This window comes from Colletotrichum siamense (genome assembly GCF_013390195.1).
Source record: "Colletotrichum siamense strain Cg363 chromosome Unknown KSG_Cg363_contig09, whole genome shotgun sequence".
Lineage (NCBI taxonomy): Eukaryota > Fungi > Ascomycota > Sordariomycetes > Glomerellales > Glomerellaceae > Colletotrichum > Colletotrichum siamense.
This window is the reverse complement of record NW_023501022.1, coordinates 920,342-938,076: the sequence shown is the minus strand read 5'-3', so window position 1 is coordinate 938,076 and position 17,735 is coordinate 920,342. Positions and strand designations below refer to the sequence as shown.

Here is a 17,735-nt window from a genome sequence, read left to right as displayed (position 1 = left end):
GCGGGATGTGCGACCTTGAGGCGGGCTGTCAATTGGGCCCAAGACTGGGCAGTTCGTTAGGACTGTGGCGCTAATGTGGGAGTAGGGAACACACAGCTGGTCAACCCGCAGACCGGCTGCAGCTCCAACTTCGGGCCCCGGTTGCTAAGGTCCAGGTTGAGAGCGACAAACGTCACCTGGCACGCTTCAAGCTCGACAGGAAAAGGTTCGTCGATACCACGGCAGGTGTGTCCATGCCATCGATGCTTCTCCGAGTCATCCATCTGCTGAGCCTCCTCGGACTTGTGGTGGAGCTCCAGGTATGAAAGACGGGACCCTCAACTCGGAACATGGGTTTGCTGGTTGTGGCTGTGGATAAGCTATGGATGTTGAGTGCGTCCTTGCGCAGGAGCATCAGCCACCAGCCAGCCGGTGGACTCGAGGCTTCGGGCTAGGAGATAAGTAGGTCGATGGAAGGTGCCGTGACATCAATATTGACGATGGGATGGGAGCGAAGTGAGGCGACGATCGCCTTATTACCTAAGACATCGCGAGAAGACAAGGAAAGAGCATTTCGCTACCTGACGTTTGCACTTACCTAAGGTACCTACCCAGGTTGAGGAAGGAAGGAAGTTGGGAAGGCAGGGTGGTTGAAGGTGGCAGGCCCTTTCCTTCCTCTCGATGTAACCGTTCGCTGCATGTCCAATATACCGTACTAGTAATGCAGCAGAAGTAACTAAATCGACGCTCATCGACGCGGGATGAAGAAGAAGAAACGGGCCAAATCTCAAATCCATCTGACATCAGGAGCACCGCAGAAAGAAGCAACAACCTGGCCTGCATTGCATGGATGGTGCTTTGCTGCAACAAGCAGGAGACATTTGAATCCCATATGCCCAACTTCTGCATCACTACCAGATGAGAAGCTTGCCCATTACGCACTGCGTATCGTAGACGTGACGATATAATGCCAGCCAAAATGCTGCGAGGCTCGCGAAGGGTTCGCATCTTTTCTCGCTTTGTCATATTCGACACCGACGACCCGACGCCAGCACGCTAGCAGCTACCTATCCGTACCTTCCTTACCTAAGTCCCTACATTGTGAGGAACAACCCGCTGGCTGGACCGAGCGCAGACCAAACAGCGTTTTTGCTGGCTTTCCTCGTCCCGTCGCCGGCCTTATCCCTGGATATTGCCCCTCCTACCCCGTTGATTGCCCTGCTGCGTCGTTCCTTCCCCTCCAGTCAGCCATTCGGTCTTCGGTCTTGCCCACCTCACCTTACGGATACCTCACCTCACTCGAGTCTCGACTTCTGCTACTGCCATTTGTTGCATTGCCCAAAATCCACTACCTACCGCCATCGCCGGCGCCGTCTCTTTTTCGCGTGTCGACGTCCGTTCAGCGATCCAAGCCCAGCTTCATCCTTCCGCAGATTCCGTCCCGTGTGTCGCCCTGTACGAACGAATACCTTAGCTTAGGCTTGCTGACATCTGCATCGCCATTGGAGGCTGACGCCCGTACGACCTGGATGCCATCATATTAACTACGCCCGCGCGCTACGGCTTTCATCAATCCCATTCGACCAACAGCCTTGGCCGCTGTCTACCAACGTCTCACCAACATCCACCACTCGAGACTGGCCAAAGCTTACCTACCAACAACCTGGAAGACACAGTACCCTGTCTCAAGCAAGGAATTCGTGCCTACTGACCGATTCATCGTGGTCGGGGCCACGGCAGTAGAGAGAGCAGGACGGATACATCAGCAAGCCAGGTACGTTCTCCGACCAGGCCTCAGCGCCTAGTAGTCAGGTACCCTTCCTTGCGGCGCTGCATACGTACGCTACCTTCCACCTACCTTACCTACCTACCTTCACCTTGCCTCACCACTACGTACCTTTTTGTTGTCTACTGCCGAGCAAGCCAGGTTGGGCTGGACTGGATCGCGGGCTGAGGCTGCGGGCTGGCTTCTGCTTCTTCTTTTGCTGCTGATGCTGTTGCTGGTGCCTCGTCCTGGCACTGCTCTGCTCTGCTCTGCTCTGCTCTGCTCTGCTTTGCTCTGTCTGCCGCGCCGCTACCAGCAAACCCCCAACGTGGAGTTGCAACTGCAGTTGCTTGCTGAGAGTGGGTTGGAGTCTCCAATCCGCCATTCCCCCCCTGGTCCCCTCGTCGAGCCCCCCTCCCCTCCCCTTCCCTTCCCCGTCCCATCCCGGGCAGCCCAAGTCACGGCGGGTACAGAGCCAGAGCTGGGTGGCTCGGGTTGGCGCGTGGAGGTAGCGAGGGTTGACAGCCTCTCAGGAGAGGAGCAAGCTAGCCAACAGTCGGCTGTGCGCCTCCGCTCCGCTTCGCCTTTATCCCGGTATCATCCTTCTCCCTACCCAAGCATCTAACACACGCCCAGGTCCCAAGCTAGACCCGCCTGTCCATTCATTCTGAGGTGCTCTCGCTCTCACACTGCCATTCCACGTCTCCACCCGCAGCACATTTGAGAAGACAGAAGAACGAAAGAAGAGGGACTCGCGAGAGAGCACGCACCGCACACAACACAAAGCAGACGGGACACACACGTACACACACACCACACCACACACGCATCACACACACGCGCGAACGGCACGACACATTCATTCGTCGACACCGCGCAGCCTGTCAACCTGCCAGTCCTGCGCGTCAAGTCAGTCAGGTCAGTCCTGCAACTCCTGTCCTTTTTTGCTGCTCTACTCTTCCTCCCGTTACCTTACCCGCATCCTGCCGGGGGCCTGCCAATCTGCCACCTGCCACCTAGGTGCCAGGTGCCACGCCCAGCCGACCAAGCCCAATCCAGCCAGCCCGCAGTCCATCCGCCCTCGAGTCTGCGTTCTGCCACCCCCCCGGTCACAGTGCTGTTGCTTTGCTCCCCCTCCGCCGCTGATACTACTGCTACCGCTGCCGCTACGTACCTGTACTGACTGCTGTCGGGTCCAGTCCGGTCGATCCAATCCACCAGTCTGCTGAGGAGAATCCACTGTCCACGTCCAGGGCTCGGGCTGCAAAATCCAACCCGCAACATTTGGGCTCCTACCTTACTCCCAACTTCTTCTTACTATTACTTGGTACCACCACCACCACCACCGCCGCCTGCCGCCGCCTTACCTCCACTACCTACCTACCACTCGTTACCTACCTCACCTACCTTACCTACCTGCCTACCTTACCCTTTTTTTTTTTTTCTTACCTTACCTATCCTATCATCGACTCGACCGACACTGGCGTTCGTCGTCCTTTCCTCCACCACTACCACCTTCACAACCACCACCGACGAACCACCCCCTCCATTCCGCCCCCCGCGAATCGCCTCCTCTACCCGACTCGCTTGAATCTCCAGTCATTCATCGTCAATCGAGCGAGCTGATTTTGACGCACTCTCTCGGTCGCATTCTACTGTCGTCATTCCCACATAGTTGCCCATCATGGCGGGAAAAATGGTGCTGTACAAGTTGGTGGTCCTGGGCGACGGCGGCGTGGGGAAGACCGCTTTGACAATCCAGCTCTGCTTGCAACACTTCGTGGAAACAGTAAGTCGCCTTCCCTCTCCCTTTCGCCTTCGTTCCTTCTGCATCGCACCGTGATTGTTTCGTCTTTCATTTCGCCTGCTTTTCTTTCTCTCAATCGCCCTCCCCCGCCTTTGTCGCCGCCCAGAGCCGCCCGCTGACCGTGCCCGAAAACAGTACGACCCCACGATCGAGGACTCGTACCGCAAGCAAGTCGTCATCGATGGTCAAGCATGCATGCTTGAGGTTCTCGATACCGCCGGCCAAGAAGAGTACACAGCCCTTCGAGATCAATGGATTCGAGATGGAGAAGGCTTTGTCCTCGTCTATAGCATCTCATCACGGTCGTCCTTCTCACGAATCAAGCGCTTCCATCATCAGATCCAGCGAGTCAAGGAATCATGTGCATCGTCGCCCTCATACCCGGGCTCGCCCATCTCCGCAGCCAGCCCTCAAGCGCCCGTACCCATCATGCTTGTCGGTAACAAGAGCGACAGAGTCACCGAGAGAGAGGTATCGACACAAGAGGGCCACGCCCTAGCCCGCGAGCTCGGTTGCGAATTCGTCGAGGCGTCGGCCAAGAACTGCATAAACGTCGAGAAGGCCTTCTACGACGTTGTCAGAATACTGCGGAGGCAGCGACAGGCAGCTTCCCGGCCTCAACCCGGCGGACGCAGCAGCACCCGACCGATCAACGGCGATGCCGGTGCGAGATACGACGACAAGGAGGGTGGCGACCGTTATCGCCGCAAAGGGGGGAGAAGGGAAGGCAAGAGCAAATGCGTCGTCTTGTGATGTCGGCCATAACGCCAATACCTACCTTTGTTCCCTTATCGACGGACTTGCTCGGATCCGCGGCCCCGGCCCCGATCCATTCGATTCGCAAATCCGACGGGTCCCACTGCCGCGAGGCACAAGCATTTTCCACGTCACGACTTGATGATTGCCAGCATTAGAGAAGCGGCTGGCAAAGGCCGTCATCGGCCACGACTATTGGACGCACGAGATTTCGAGTTCTGCTTTGAAGACGATTCGGACATTTCCCCACACGTCATGTATGAACAACCAGCTCCCCATTGGGCGAACGGCGCACGAAAAGAGAGGCATATTCTGGGGCGTAGGTTTCTTGAGTTTTTCAACCAAACCTTTGGGCAGACTGGGACTTCCATTTTTTGTTCATTCCCAAACACATGAGGGCAAGCTGGTGGTGTTATAGGAGTCTGTGTCTCGCGGGCCTTTTTTTCGACGTCTAGTCGGTCGCAAAAGAAAATGATGCCACGTATTTGCCAACTTCGACCTCCGGATTGTTCATATGTTGTGGCTGGATTCTTCTTCACGCGAGGATAGGAGAGAGGGAGGAGGAAAGAGATGAATACGGAGGAACCAGCAGGAAGCAGGGAGATTATGGGGACATGGAGCGAGCTCTAATCTGTGTATACCGACACCATTTTTTCTGTCACTCTTCTGGCCGTTGCTCCAGGCCCAGAACGAGTCTCTTTGGAGGTACCACGTTGAGATGTCGGTCCCCTCGTGGGATGTAGCTAGAACATCCGGGATAGGCAGACTTCTTTCTCGTTGAATCTACGTTATCCGTCCAACAGTTTTGACCCTACTTCTTTTGATGTTTTGCCGTTGCGCCGCGCCGTGCCGGGATCCTTTACCCCAAGCGGATAACCGACCTACAGCACCACCACCCACCCCCCGGAGCTGACTAAAGAGCAAATCATGTATATATCGGGAAACAGCTACGTTGCAGCGCTCGGAAAGTATGTTCGTTTTCCCTATTTGCGCTCTTCCACCTTCTTTAACATGCAGTTTTCTTGGCTGAAGACTGGGGTTGGTGGCGGCGGCACGGTCTCTTCCGCTGTACCCCGCGATTTCCGCCCCGTCGGGATCGCTCGCCGGCAAGAGAGAGGGAGAGCAGACAGACGTTTTTTGCCCCGTCCCGAAGGGTGGTGGTGGTTGTTGCCTTGGGAGGGTGTGTTGGCTAGCTGGTTGGGTGAGATGAGGGTGGTAGTCGGGCCTCGGGTGATTTTCTTTTTTGACAATGGCCGCGATGTGGTCCGCGGTATTGGGCCGGACGCGTCAGGCAGGACTGGGATTGATGGCATGGCATGGCTAGTGTTGGCTTTTTTCGTTTCCATGTTGTTTGGGTCTAGCAGCAGTGACAAGGCGAGATGTCAAACGTCAAGTGTCAAGTTGTCAAACATTTACACGCGGTCTGCCTTTCTTTGGGGGATGGGTCGATTGGTTTTGGTCTGTGGTTTTGAGGGCTGTTTCGACTAGTGGTTGTTTGGTGGGATGTTGATTAGTTTGCTGCTGTGGTGGTGTTGGTGGGCGTTTGGACGTGCGGCTGGCTAGTGGCTCTGGGGAACCCCCCTTTGTGGTGGTGGGTTATCCGTGAGGCTTACGTTACGGCTTTCTTTGGATTTAAGAGGGACGGTTGGGAGTTTTTTGTTTACTACTCTATACGAGGGCTTCGGATGTAGTGGGAAGAGCGGAGAGGCGTCGCTGTGTTTCCATGATGCTCGGGAGTGAGTGGCTCGGGACCGGTGTTAGGTAGAGTGCATGTTCTGGTTTGTGATATGGCTCTTGATAGAGAATGGCATTGTGCTTCCCTCACTCTGCGGCTGAGTCCTAGGAACAAGCACGTTGGCAAGTTGGCTGAGATACACGAGGAGGTACAGGCACATGCATTTCTTGGTCTTCCCGTCGAGGCTTGATATCCCCTGGTTTGTGTTTGAGACACCACTATTCGTGGGGAACGAGCTCCGGTTTAGCAGGGAAAGACTGCCGCGTCTGACAGATTTGTCCTTTTTTCTCTTTTGGAGGGTGCGCCAGTAAGGCGATCCTTCCTCTTCTTTGAGAGGCGTTTCCCTGATTTAGTCTGGGCAGACGGACTGGAGCGGTATCGTACGTTTTTAGGACTGCCGGGGAAGGGGTCCTGCGGAGGCTAAGAGACTAGCGATGAACGATGGGGGAGACGGGGGTTGATGTGATAGGAGTGGTGGTTGGAGGCTAGTTTGTGGAGGGTGTTCGGGACGGGCAGCGTTAGATTGAGAGAGGCAGAGTAATGAGTTGTGTTTCGTTTCGTTAGGACTGGCGCAAGGGAGACGAGGTTGTATGGGGTGGGGACGGGGGGTGGGTTTGATGGCTGAAGGGCGGCGCGCTTGGCGGTTGGAGATGGTTTTTTGACGGCGGGTTGGAGGCTCGGGGGACGCTCCGGGGTCTTTGGGGTCTAGCACTATCTTTGGAGGTAGTAGTTGCTAGTTGGGATCGTCGTGGGGGACTTTGGGAGAGAGATTGGGATGTTGGAGGCGATTTACTGGCTCGCAATCCTGCTTACTCGCGTCTCTTCTATCACTCTGATACTGGGGCTTTGCGATGTTTGAGTACCGTTACGAGTGGTACTGTGCGTTGATACAGGGAATGTAATGAGTTGTTTTTGTCATTATCAATGAGCACTTTGCGAACCATGATAGAGTTGGGGTCGTTCAAGCTTGATCGTCACGGACCCTTGCGCGCGCGGCGTTGTTGGCTAGACGGGAGCGAAGGGGGAGAAGGGAGCAGGAGGAGGGGAACGATGGGCCAAAGCGTTTCTTGGATGACGATGACGGTGGACGGGATAAACATGATTCTTTGCGTGTGTGGGTGAGTTGATGAACACTTGAGCGAAGCTTGCTGAGATCGGGGGTCGGGGCCGCTTGAACGCTGCTCGTCGTCGTTTTGCGCCGTCGACACTAGCTTCGGCTTTTTGTCCCGCTCTCTTCCTTCTCGTCTCCCTCAAGGGACGCTGGCGCGTGATGGAGGGGAAGAGGAGATAAGCAACTCTGGGCGAAAAGTATAACGCGAGTTTGGATGAAATTTTGTCGTTGTGTGAGTGAGGAGGGTGCTGGGTCAATGACATTCTGCCCGGGTTGCGGAATGTTGAAGGGAGTTTGTTTTTAAGATTCTGATGTCATGTTATGGGGGTATGAGGCTATGATGACGGCGTTTGCGGGAGGAAGGTTGGATGTGAAAGGAAGCATGCTGTTGTTGACCATGGCAACCGAGTGCAACAACATTCGCGCGATGTTGCAGTTGTGGGTGGTTTTTGGGCTGGGCTCTATGGGTTTTACCTCACTCAACATGCCTTGTTGGAAGTGCCATGGTTACAGGAAACTGCTCTAGAGATGGAACGGGCCAAGCATTGTGTTGCAGAGCCTCGACAAGGTGTAGACGGGTTGGTCGAGCACATGCTTACCATGCGCCGTCGTCCAGGCAAGCAAATCCAACATACCTCGGGCATAGAGAACCGTTCTCTCATCAATTGTTATTTTTGTCTTACTTTTTTTTTCTCTGACTTCCGTCCCAAAAAAAACCGAGCTACTCTTAGAATAGGCAAAAAAGAAGGACCACGAACTGCTGCTGCGCACTTCCTGCATGGCGTTAACGACTCTGGCCGCATGCACTGCAACCCTCCCGCCCTTCCCTCACCCATCCATCCTTTAACCTGTTTTGCAACTAAAGGGCAGTCCCACACACATATTGACACAGCATTACCAGCTAATAAGTCGTTTCCCCAAAACTGCAATATGTCGCTCTGCTTAAGAGGGCTCAAACCTCTCCCCCTCAAGGCACCTTGCACGCACGACACATGTACCTGCGCGCGAGCGGGCGCGGGCGTGCGGTGCGGGGGGCCCAACTGACGCATCGTTAAACCCCTCACTTCAACACGGACCTCTTCCAGTCTCGAACTGGTGATGATTTGAAAGCTGAAGCAGAGGGCAACGGGAAGGGCACACACAACAAGCAAATGAGGAAAATGGATACCCCATGATAGGTAGCTAAGCTGCCGGCCGCTGCGTTTAACCCACCCGTGCCCCATTGAACAACGGGCGAGCACCACAAGTAATGTCTGTCTCTGCCTCTGCTCTCTTTTTTTTTTCAAGGGTCCCCCCTCTTATGCCGGTACTGGGTAGGTAAGAGGGGCAGGCAGGCAAGCTTGGGTGGTGCTGGGTGCTCCATGCGCCTTTTCAGCTCCGTTGGAGAAACCGGCGACTTGGCCTGGAGGGACTCCCGACTTGCTGAGCGGCAGGACCAATTCTCGAGTACGGTTATCCGTACGTTAGAAAACTGGTATTCATACGTTAACGCCACAACCTAGGGGGGGCCCTAGCCACGGCACCAGCCCCAGCCTAAGAGGCCCACACCACGATGTACCGCGCCCGTACTACGTATACGCCGACCGAACTATAATATATTTAAACTGGGTAGAAAAGTCGAGAAAAATTCGTAAAAATAAACGGAAAATTCAGAGGGTTTTTTAATAAGTAAAGATACATTTTTAAGCTAGTTAGGGTTAGTTAAAAGTTAGGGTTAGGGGTAAGTTTAAGGTAAGTTAGGGTTAGTAGTTAGAAGTTTAGGAATATAATTATTGGGTTCTAGTAAAGTGATATTAAGTAAGGGATATAGTTAGTAGAAGGGGGGTAACGTACGAATATTGATTTTCTAACGTACGGATAACCGTACTCCCAATTCTCTGCACATTCTGGGACAAGTGACAGCACGATTCAAGCTAATTAGAGATCCTTCTCCTGCCTCGGTGTCCATTTGAGCCTGACAATCAAACAATAAAAAAGGTGGCGTTTTTTTTGGGGCCCAGTTTGCCCGCCGGCGCCCGGGACGAGGGGTTCTTGACAGGCGGACACGGACACACAGACTTGGAGATCCACGGGAGCAGCACGCACATGTAACAAGCAGCATGCACAGGCCTTTTTCACTCTCCCCAAGTTGGAACAGCACTGCTCAATCTACTATGTGTGTGGCTGCCGCTGTTTCTTGACACTGCTCTACCTGGGTAGTACTGTCTGGGTACGCAACTGCCTTACGGAGAATCACCGAGTCTACTCTCATTCTCTCGCTGGCGTACGTAATCCCTAGGCCTAGTCGAAGGATTGATTACACCGAGAGTCGAGCGAGCGAGGGACGTAGCAGACAAAGGAAGGGATCATGGGCGGGCGGAACGGCAAGCTTGAAGCAGCCAGAATAAAGAGAGTCCGAGCCCACGGAACACGGGAGCTGGAGCCGGTATGCTGTCCGTGCGCCGTGCGTCCGGAGGAGGGGCCGGATGCTGCGTCGTTGTAACTTGTGGTTCTGGCTTTGGGTTGTGTGGTGTGTCTGTCCCATTTTGACGTGCTTGGGTCGTGTTGATCCTCTTTTTTTTTTGTGGTGGTTTTCTTTCCACAATTTTGGCTGTGGCTCTTTGAGTCTTGTCTCTCGGTCGGTCTCTCATTCTAACTCCAGGACTTCACCATATCTAACCAGGTTTCCTTGGATATACGTAGTACCGTGTAATGCTGTAGAATGCAAGAGCTGCATTATGCCACGGACAAACCATTGGAGATAACCACCCCCCTTCGCTTTCACTCGGCTTGCCGACCCGGGAGGGGGCCGATGCTTGGTCGGCACGTCGGGTACAACGTAAGGGAAGGGAGTTCAGCAAATGTAGACTCGTACCTCGCAGTCTCGCCGCGCCATGTTTGGAGGCCACCTCGGGGGCACTGGGCGGATATGCCGTCCTCGGTAACGTTCCCACCGAAGCGTCAAGGTTCGGGGTAGCTCCAGGTGAGGGTCGCCTCGAAGGTGAGAGGTCGGTGTAGCCAACCGCCGCCGCCGTCTATCCAGACTCTGGTATCCGTACCGCGCTAAGAAACAGGCGTCCTTCCTGCAAACCCAGCAGCCGCCTTTCCTTTCCTCTTCTCCTGTTGGTGAAGAGAGGGCGGTTGCCAAGTCGTCGCTTCTTCTTCTTGGAACCAACGGCAGCTCATCATTTGCCGTATTCCTCTCTCTCTGTCTTCTTGTCCCGGGCCATCCCCTTGGAGCTCCATTACTCCGCAGCGTATCATTCAGAGCCAACCCCCCCTCGCCCGTCCCCTGCACAATATCAAAGAGCCGCTGTTCCTACTTTTTACCCTTGGCCTTCCTCTCTCTCGCTCTCTCTCGCCCTTGTGCCCCCGAGGCTCAGCTCTAATAAGTTTTCCCATTGCAGCATCAGATAAAAGCCCGTCAATTTACGGATAGACAAGGGCACAAAATAAAAAAGCCAGCCAGCCAGGGGGGCCCGCATAACCGGACGGCCAACGAGGACCCAAGAGCCAGACGTCCGGGTTACGTTTCACCGCATTTCGCTTCGAACGCGTGATCTTCGGCTAGGAACAGTCCATCTTCTGTCTTCTTCTACAGTGCGTGTGTGCGCATCTGCTCGTTCTGGTTCTCGTCGCTATCGTCGCTATATTGCAGATGTGACAAGCCACCGTCAATGTTCCCACACCGAGCAGAAAACTACTCTCCCCCCTCCCCATCCATCCTCTGATGGTCAAATATTGGTTCGGACCCGGGAGCAGGGAACCACCCTTACAGAAGTCAGGTATCATTTTTCTGCTTGGGCGCCCAGTTAGCCTGGCCGTTGGAACCAGCCGCGGCTGGAATAAACGGGGTTTCGCAGATCAGTTCGTTAGGCACGCTCAATGAAGCACAGTACACCACAGAACAAAACAGAGAGGAAAAAGGCCGCCTTTCTGCGAGGTGGTTCCTGGACGTTTTTCCGCACTGACAATGTTTGTCAGGTGAGAAGAACTGAAGATCGACATCTAGACCGGCGGTCTATTTCCCATTCTCGGGGTCCCCAATTCTTCCTGGTGCTGCGTCTGGATACAACCTTACCCATCACCAGATCCGGCACTGGATATTGCCCATCCTCCTCGCTGGGACCCTTACCCTGTACACTACACCAAAGTCCCGAACCAATTGAGCGGGAGCCATAACGCAAATATTGCGCTGTTTTTTTCCCTGTGTCTTGTTTGCTCACTGATATTCCCGCGCCCGCTTCTTGATTGGTCAATTGATACAGTCCGGTGAAGCAAACGTACAGATACAGGTTCCCTCCCCCACGTCTTGACAACGCCCAATCCGGAAGGTGCTCTGCGCTCGAGTCGCCGACCTCGTTCCAAGTACGGGCAACGCAACCACCACGCTCGCACTCTCTGTGTCTGGCCTCTGTCGAGAACCTCGGGCGCCCGCCTGGGAGGGTTCATGTACCCAGCAAGATGTGGGTGGGAGAGAGGTTGTCTCTCTCTCTGTGTCTCTTATTTTTCTCAAATCGAAAGAGAAACTCGTAGGGATTGCGGCGCGAACGAGTCAGGACCCTTGTCGGAGCAGGCGCGGCTTTTTGTGGGCGTGAAAGGCGCGACTTGCGTTAGGGACGACGGGGGGGAGAGAGAGGGTTGAGTGGCCTTTTTTGCCTGCCCAGAGCGAGGGATTGGTTCTGGTTTGGCCCGGCGTTCAGACGGAGGAATCCTCAAGGGCAAGGGAGATACGGCATGCCACACCGGGGGTTCTGGCCTCTTCGTTCCGGGAGATGCTTGGCTTACGCGGATCTCGGACGGGAGGACTTCGTTGATGGACAACCGTCGTCGTGGTTGGAGGGAAAGACGGGGGTTGGTGGTCTGGCAGTTGGGTACTTTGGCGGGTTGGCGAGGATTTCGGATTGGACTCCGGTGACGAGATCGCGTTGCTCGTATCGGGCTCTTTCACGGTGAGCTCTCCCCTACCTCTTCTCTAAATTTCCTCGGTATTCGTGTTGCCAAGTCGAGGGATTCATGGAGAAGAAGGGGGAAAAAAGGGGTCTTGCTTTGACGATCCTTCAATCCCGCCCCAGGTTTCTGGACCGCTCGCATGTCGGTAACGACCGAACCCTTGTTACTGTTCAGAAGCCGAGGCGAAACTGCCGCCGGGAGGGAGAAACCCCCAAGGGCCAAAATCTTGTGACAGGAGGTTTTCTATCATATCTCGATTGCGCGGTCCACGAAGAATAGTCGGGACGCTCTTAATTTACGATGCAGCGAACTAAGAAATCCCCAGAGAATAGCGAAAGGGGCGGCGCCGCGGGAGGTCGGGAGCCACAGAGGACCGGCCCATGTCCTTTTTGTATGATCCTCCTCCGAAGAGACCAATCGTCCAGGGGTTTTGGCATGCTAGTTTGAACTCAAATAATCCCAACCGGCCATCGGGGTTTCTAGCTGTTTTCCCTCTGGTTGCTGCTAGCTTTAGTGTGTCTCTCTTGAACAAGCAGCAGCTTAGCAGCTTATGGTGGTAATCAATCAGTCAAGCCAGCGTATATAGTTGCCTTTTACGTGTGAAATTTCCCGACCATCGCTTCACCGAGAGGGCGGTCGTGCCCATTGGCGATCATCCCGCGTGGGGGAGCCGGGGCATGGGGCGCCTAGTGTGTTTCGCGAGGACTGCTTCATGCGTTAAGGACGTGGTGAACTATCTTAGAGAAAGGCACCAGAGATAGAGAGCAGCGTGGGTAGGTGGGAGGGGGTCGACCACGGGCCGGTTGAGGCCGCCCGGGAAGGGTTTCTGGGTTATGTGACTGCTTAAGCGGGCGAGCCCGACGCTGCGGGTGGGATGTGTCCGTCGCTGCTGAAGAAGATTGCCTTGTTGAGAAGGTGTGATGGAGCGCGAGGTTCACCGGTCGTTTGGACGGCCCCACGCCGGAGAAGGTAGTGTGAGGCGGCGGGAAGGCCGTTGCATACTCGGTCAAAGGTCCACTGTCACACCGCCCACGGGGTAAGGCGTGACGGCTGGGCGTGACGGGGCCCAGACTTACACGTGTTGAGACTATTCGGAAATAGACGCCGTACGGCGAGGGAAAAAGAGAGTTTGACGAGTGGTTTGATCTTTTGTCTTCGGCCCTCGCCGGATGGTGTGATGTTGCTGTGTTCAGGGCGCTTAGAGGGTGGTGGACATGGTAACGAGTCGGCATTGCCCTTCGAGGGCTCATACGAGAGGAAATCTTTAGCATTGTCGGTGCTTACGCCCTTGAAGCAATACCAAATTGCAGAAAGTACGTATATCTTCATGGGTAAGAAGTCTTGTGCCGTGGCAGTGTCAACTAGATTGATTCAGAGAATGTCGCTTATGACAACGTTCTAAACCCATTGTAACGTTGCTCTGTAGTAATATTATTTTCAAAGCCAAAGTCATCGCATGGCCTGCTCAATTGGGCAAGAAATCTGAACAAGGGACTCTGTCTTCCCCTTCATCCGGCTCGGCACTGTGAGCACCGCCCAGGACTTCTCGTACTTGTTTATCTCCATCAACCCTTCAATTTGTGCTAGTATATAGTCAGAGATCGACGAAGGGGCTGAGTTCACACTTTACGTGGTTGATGAAAGGTCTGAGGCAAAGCTTGTAACATTGAATTTCCTCAACTCGTGAGGATGACACCTCGCCATTATCTCGGCAACAACATTGCAACTATTTGCGCGTGTAATACATCTGCTTATATCAAACCCATACTCGGATTGGATGACCAATTAATGAGATTTGTGGAGTCTGTTACTTCCTTTGTGGCCATGGGTCAACTTATCTTGGCTTGAGTCCTACTTGTGGAAGTTTCGCGACTACATTTGAGGTTATTGAATTTGTCTTTGTGTGTCACTTTGGGCTGCCGATAAAATGTGTACTTGGTATTGTTGAACCTAGATGATGTCGCGGGATGTCGTCGCGAAGTTGATAGTAATAGACTCTGCTCACTTGTCTTGATGTTGAGCACAAGCCAGAAAATCTTTAGATTCTCAACCTTTCATCTCGGCCATGGGATCAACAATACTATGCGTTTGAGAACGACTGCCACTTTCCATCATAGTTACGGCCGTGGCTATTTTAACACGCAACCCGGGACAGACGATCGAAGCACAAGCTGTCGCTAATCGAGTCTCTGCTGTCTTTTCTATTGCGGCATATGAGTAAGCTTACCGCTGGGAACGACAAGTCATCCCTAAGAACATTCGATTTTTATCATACACCCCCGACTGGCCAACAAAGACTAAAGTAGTGCCTAAACCCAAAGCTCGCCGTGGTATCTAAACGTCATTATCTCAAGGCGTCTTGGTTTTGGAAGTATCAAATGCAACCAATCTGTTCTCAAATGATTGAGCTCATATCCTTTATCCAAAGAATTCCATCACCGCAAGTATGCCTTGACTCTGTGAGACTGCTCGCCCAACTGCACGTGTATACCTTATTCTCCTTCTCGTGACACCACGATTTTCTGCAAGCAAAGCATCAGACCCCCAATCTCCTCGCAACCTCCTCAAACCCACCTTCATCCACCTTCACCCAAACATCGACCCACCCCTTCGCATCCTCATACTTCTGACTCCCAACCTCCCAATCCTCCTCCCTCGCCCTCTCAACATAGACAGTCCTCATACCTCTCCCCCTCGCAGCATACAAATCTCCCAAATGCGCCGCCACCATCGCAACGTCCCCCTTCTCGCCACCCTTTCCCAGCAACGCCTCCACGGCGCCGTCATACACAACCGGGCTCGGCTTATACGCCTTCCAATCCTCTCCAGACAGAATCCTCCTGAACCCCAGCCCGCCAAACGCATCCAGGTCCTCCAACAGCGTCCGGTTCCCGTTCGACAAAGTCGCCGTCACAAACTTGCTCCCCAGCCGCCGCAGCCCGGCTGCGGAATCGGGCCAGGGGCGCAGACGGTGCCACACCAGGCTCAAGTCGCGGATCTCGTCCGCGGAGAACACGTCCTCGAGGTGGTACGTTCCGAGGAGCTCAACGAGACTGTCGTGGTGGTGTGCGTCAATGTCCTTCCACGCCGTCCGGCCGGGGATGTAGCCGTGTACGAAGTTCTTGTATGAGTTCCGCCACTCCTGCGCGAAAGTGGGCCAGTCTACCGCAGCAAGTTTGTCCATGTGATCGGGGCTCAGGGCGTTGGATGCGGCTTTGGCGGCCGCGCGAGATGTGAGTTCGTCTGTGACGGAAGATCGCCAGTCTACGACCGTCCCGAAGACGTCGAAGGTCAGGGCCTTGACGTTGCTTAGATCTTTGGACATGGTGGAATTGGCGCAGAAGAAAGGGAAAGGCGACGAAGAGTATTGTGTCGGGATATGTAGTACGATGGAAATCTGGGCCCCCTTGCCTTGATAAGTCGATGATATATCTATCTATTGTCATTGGAAGGGCGCAAGTGATGAGGTTATGCGGGGTCGGATCTCGTGCTGACTTATCGAATCCGCCCGGGTCCGGGCGGGGCACCGCTGTGCCGGGCCGTCCGATGACCTCGGTCCCGGACGACCTGGACGAATCCGGAAAGTTGACTAATCACCGGCAGTTGCGGCCATGATTCACGACCTCGAATCTTTGCGACCCTAACCATTGACCAAAGACCTAGATTTTGGTTGCGTTTCTTGTCGAACATTGGGTTTGATGCTGGCCCATCGTCCAACACAGACGCTTTCATGACTTGCGAACCGTTGTCCACGCAGATGAGGTGATGTCATCCAAAGATGTCAGAGAGATATCTGAATCACGAATGATTAGTGAACCTCACGTCCTCCGTGCAAGTTGCGACGTGAAACCATATCCACCGAAATGTCTACTAATCCGTTGGTTTCAACGCCTATAAAGCTTCGTGAGGAATCTAGACCAATCCTCAATTTTGGGGTCGCAGTATCTTTCTTTTAGGAAAGGCCTTTGATCGCTTTGAGCGGCACTTGTAGCACATTTGAGGCTTTGCAAGACGACTTCTAAACCCTCCTCTCTTGTGCATCGTCACTCATCAGGCTTATTTGCAAGATATCCTTTAGACGACCGAGAAGACGAGCCGAGCCACCTGTTTTGAATAATGTTGGTAACGTCGGACAGTAAGGCATGATTCGCGCACAGAATGAGAAGACTCTCTTTCCAAGAAAAAAAAAAAAAAAACCCGAGAGATCGCAAAATTTGCGGGTTACGATTCTGACCCCGAGCCTATGACATAAATGATTTGCTGAGAGGCACACCGTACCGCAAAACGAATTTATCTCACACGTCACGGCCCCAGAAAGAACTTGCGAGAACCAGGATTCCAACAGTAGAAAAGAATTGTACTGTAAAGATTGAAGATGTCGCCATGAAAGCTCCATCCTGTCAAATATCAGCAGCTTGTAAGACTCAAGGCCTCTCGGCCCCACGCTTGGCCATTTCCCCCTTCACGGGTAGAAGCCCTACCACAGAGCTAGCTCTGGGAATCATACAGCTTCACACGGACCGAAAAGCTCATCAGGTTCATCGTGTCGATCACACCGGGCGACGCGTCAGTTACAAAGATGATACAAGTATCCAACATGTTGACCTCGGCGTCTCTCCTCCCTCTAATCTACTACGTATACGGAGGATGAAATCTCAGGGTCTCATGCAGAGAAGAAAAGGATATCTATGCCAGTGCCTGCCGGAAGAGCAAATCCTACGTTGATATATGTCCAAACTTAGACATTTGATGGACCGATGGCACTTAGATCGCTCATTCGTGCTCCTACAGACACTATTTCAACTCAGCGACAGTTTAAGTACGAGGGGAATGCGACATGCGCGGCTCGTTCGTGGTATCTTGCGTGCTGACACGCTTATATCGCATATAGCCTTCCAATAACGATGCTTCAAGTATACATAGAGCTACAAGACTCTACAGTGTGAAAGTCGCAACCAATGTCCTCGGCCGACATCAGATCTCCTACGCGAAAAGTTGCAAGATTTCAGATCTGACCCATGAGACGTTAGTTCAGAAGCCACAAAATGATGTCAATTTAGCTGTTGTGTGTAATCGGGGCAGAATACACAATGTTCAGGGGAGACTGGCGACGAACGGCGCGGATGGAAACTTTCGCTCCATGGACTTCGTGCTGTACTTTGCGCAGGAGACAGGTCACTTGGTATCGGTTGAGATTATAGAAGGCACGGAACGTGGATACCCATGATTGTGGTCTGTATCAACCACTCTGAAGTGGCTCAGTAACTTATAGCCTTCTTGTCAGTCAACGAGTGGGATGAATGATACATTGTTAATTATCCATAGATCCCAAATTACATCATCCTGCACATGAACATGCTGAAAGAGCTACCGGTATGTGTGAAATAACGAGAGAATTTAGAGATTCTTCATTCATATGACTGATTGTTTTCGGATATCATGGTGTTTTTCAAGGAATTTCGACGCTTTAGTAGGGGTGGTGCTGTTTGCTTGTTACACAGGATAGCTAGAGACACCAAGACCCTTATGAAGTCACAAAGCGTACTTTCAGACGGCCACGGGTCTCTAATACCTACTAGGAAGCTCTTACGAAGTATTCCTACACAAGTAATTACGTGATACTAATAATAAAAACAATTGTTCTTGTATT

General features: G+C 53.3%; 2 protein-coding genes across 2 annotated transcripts; one reads left to right on the top strand and one right to left on the bottom strand.

Moving 5' to 3' along the window:
* Positions 1–3,428: 3,428 nt before the first annotated feature.
* ras-2 lies at positions 3,429–4,304 on the top strand (the record flags this gene model as incomplete). The annotated part of the gene is made up of 2 exons (XM_036644858.1): positions 3,429–3,533; positions 3,687–4,304. 2 exons carry the CDS (start codon positions 3,429–3,431, stop codon positions 4,302–4,304), a joined length of 723 nt encoding a protein of 240 aa, XP_036490076.1.
* Positions 4,305–14,621: 10,317 nt separating this feature from the next.
* On the bottom strand, positions 14,622–15,410 carry dhlB ((S)-2-haloacid dehalogenase; the record flags this gene model as incomplete). Its single annotated transcript, XM_036644857.1, has 1 exon — positions 14,622–15,410. The coding sequence occupies one exon, from the start codon at positions 15,408–15,410 to the stop codon at positions 14,622–14,624; it is 789 nt and encodes a 262-aa protein (XP_036489822.1).
* Between the last annotated feature and the right edge of the window lie 2,325 nt (positions 15,411–17,735).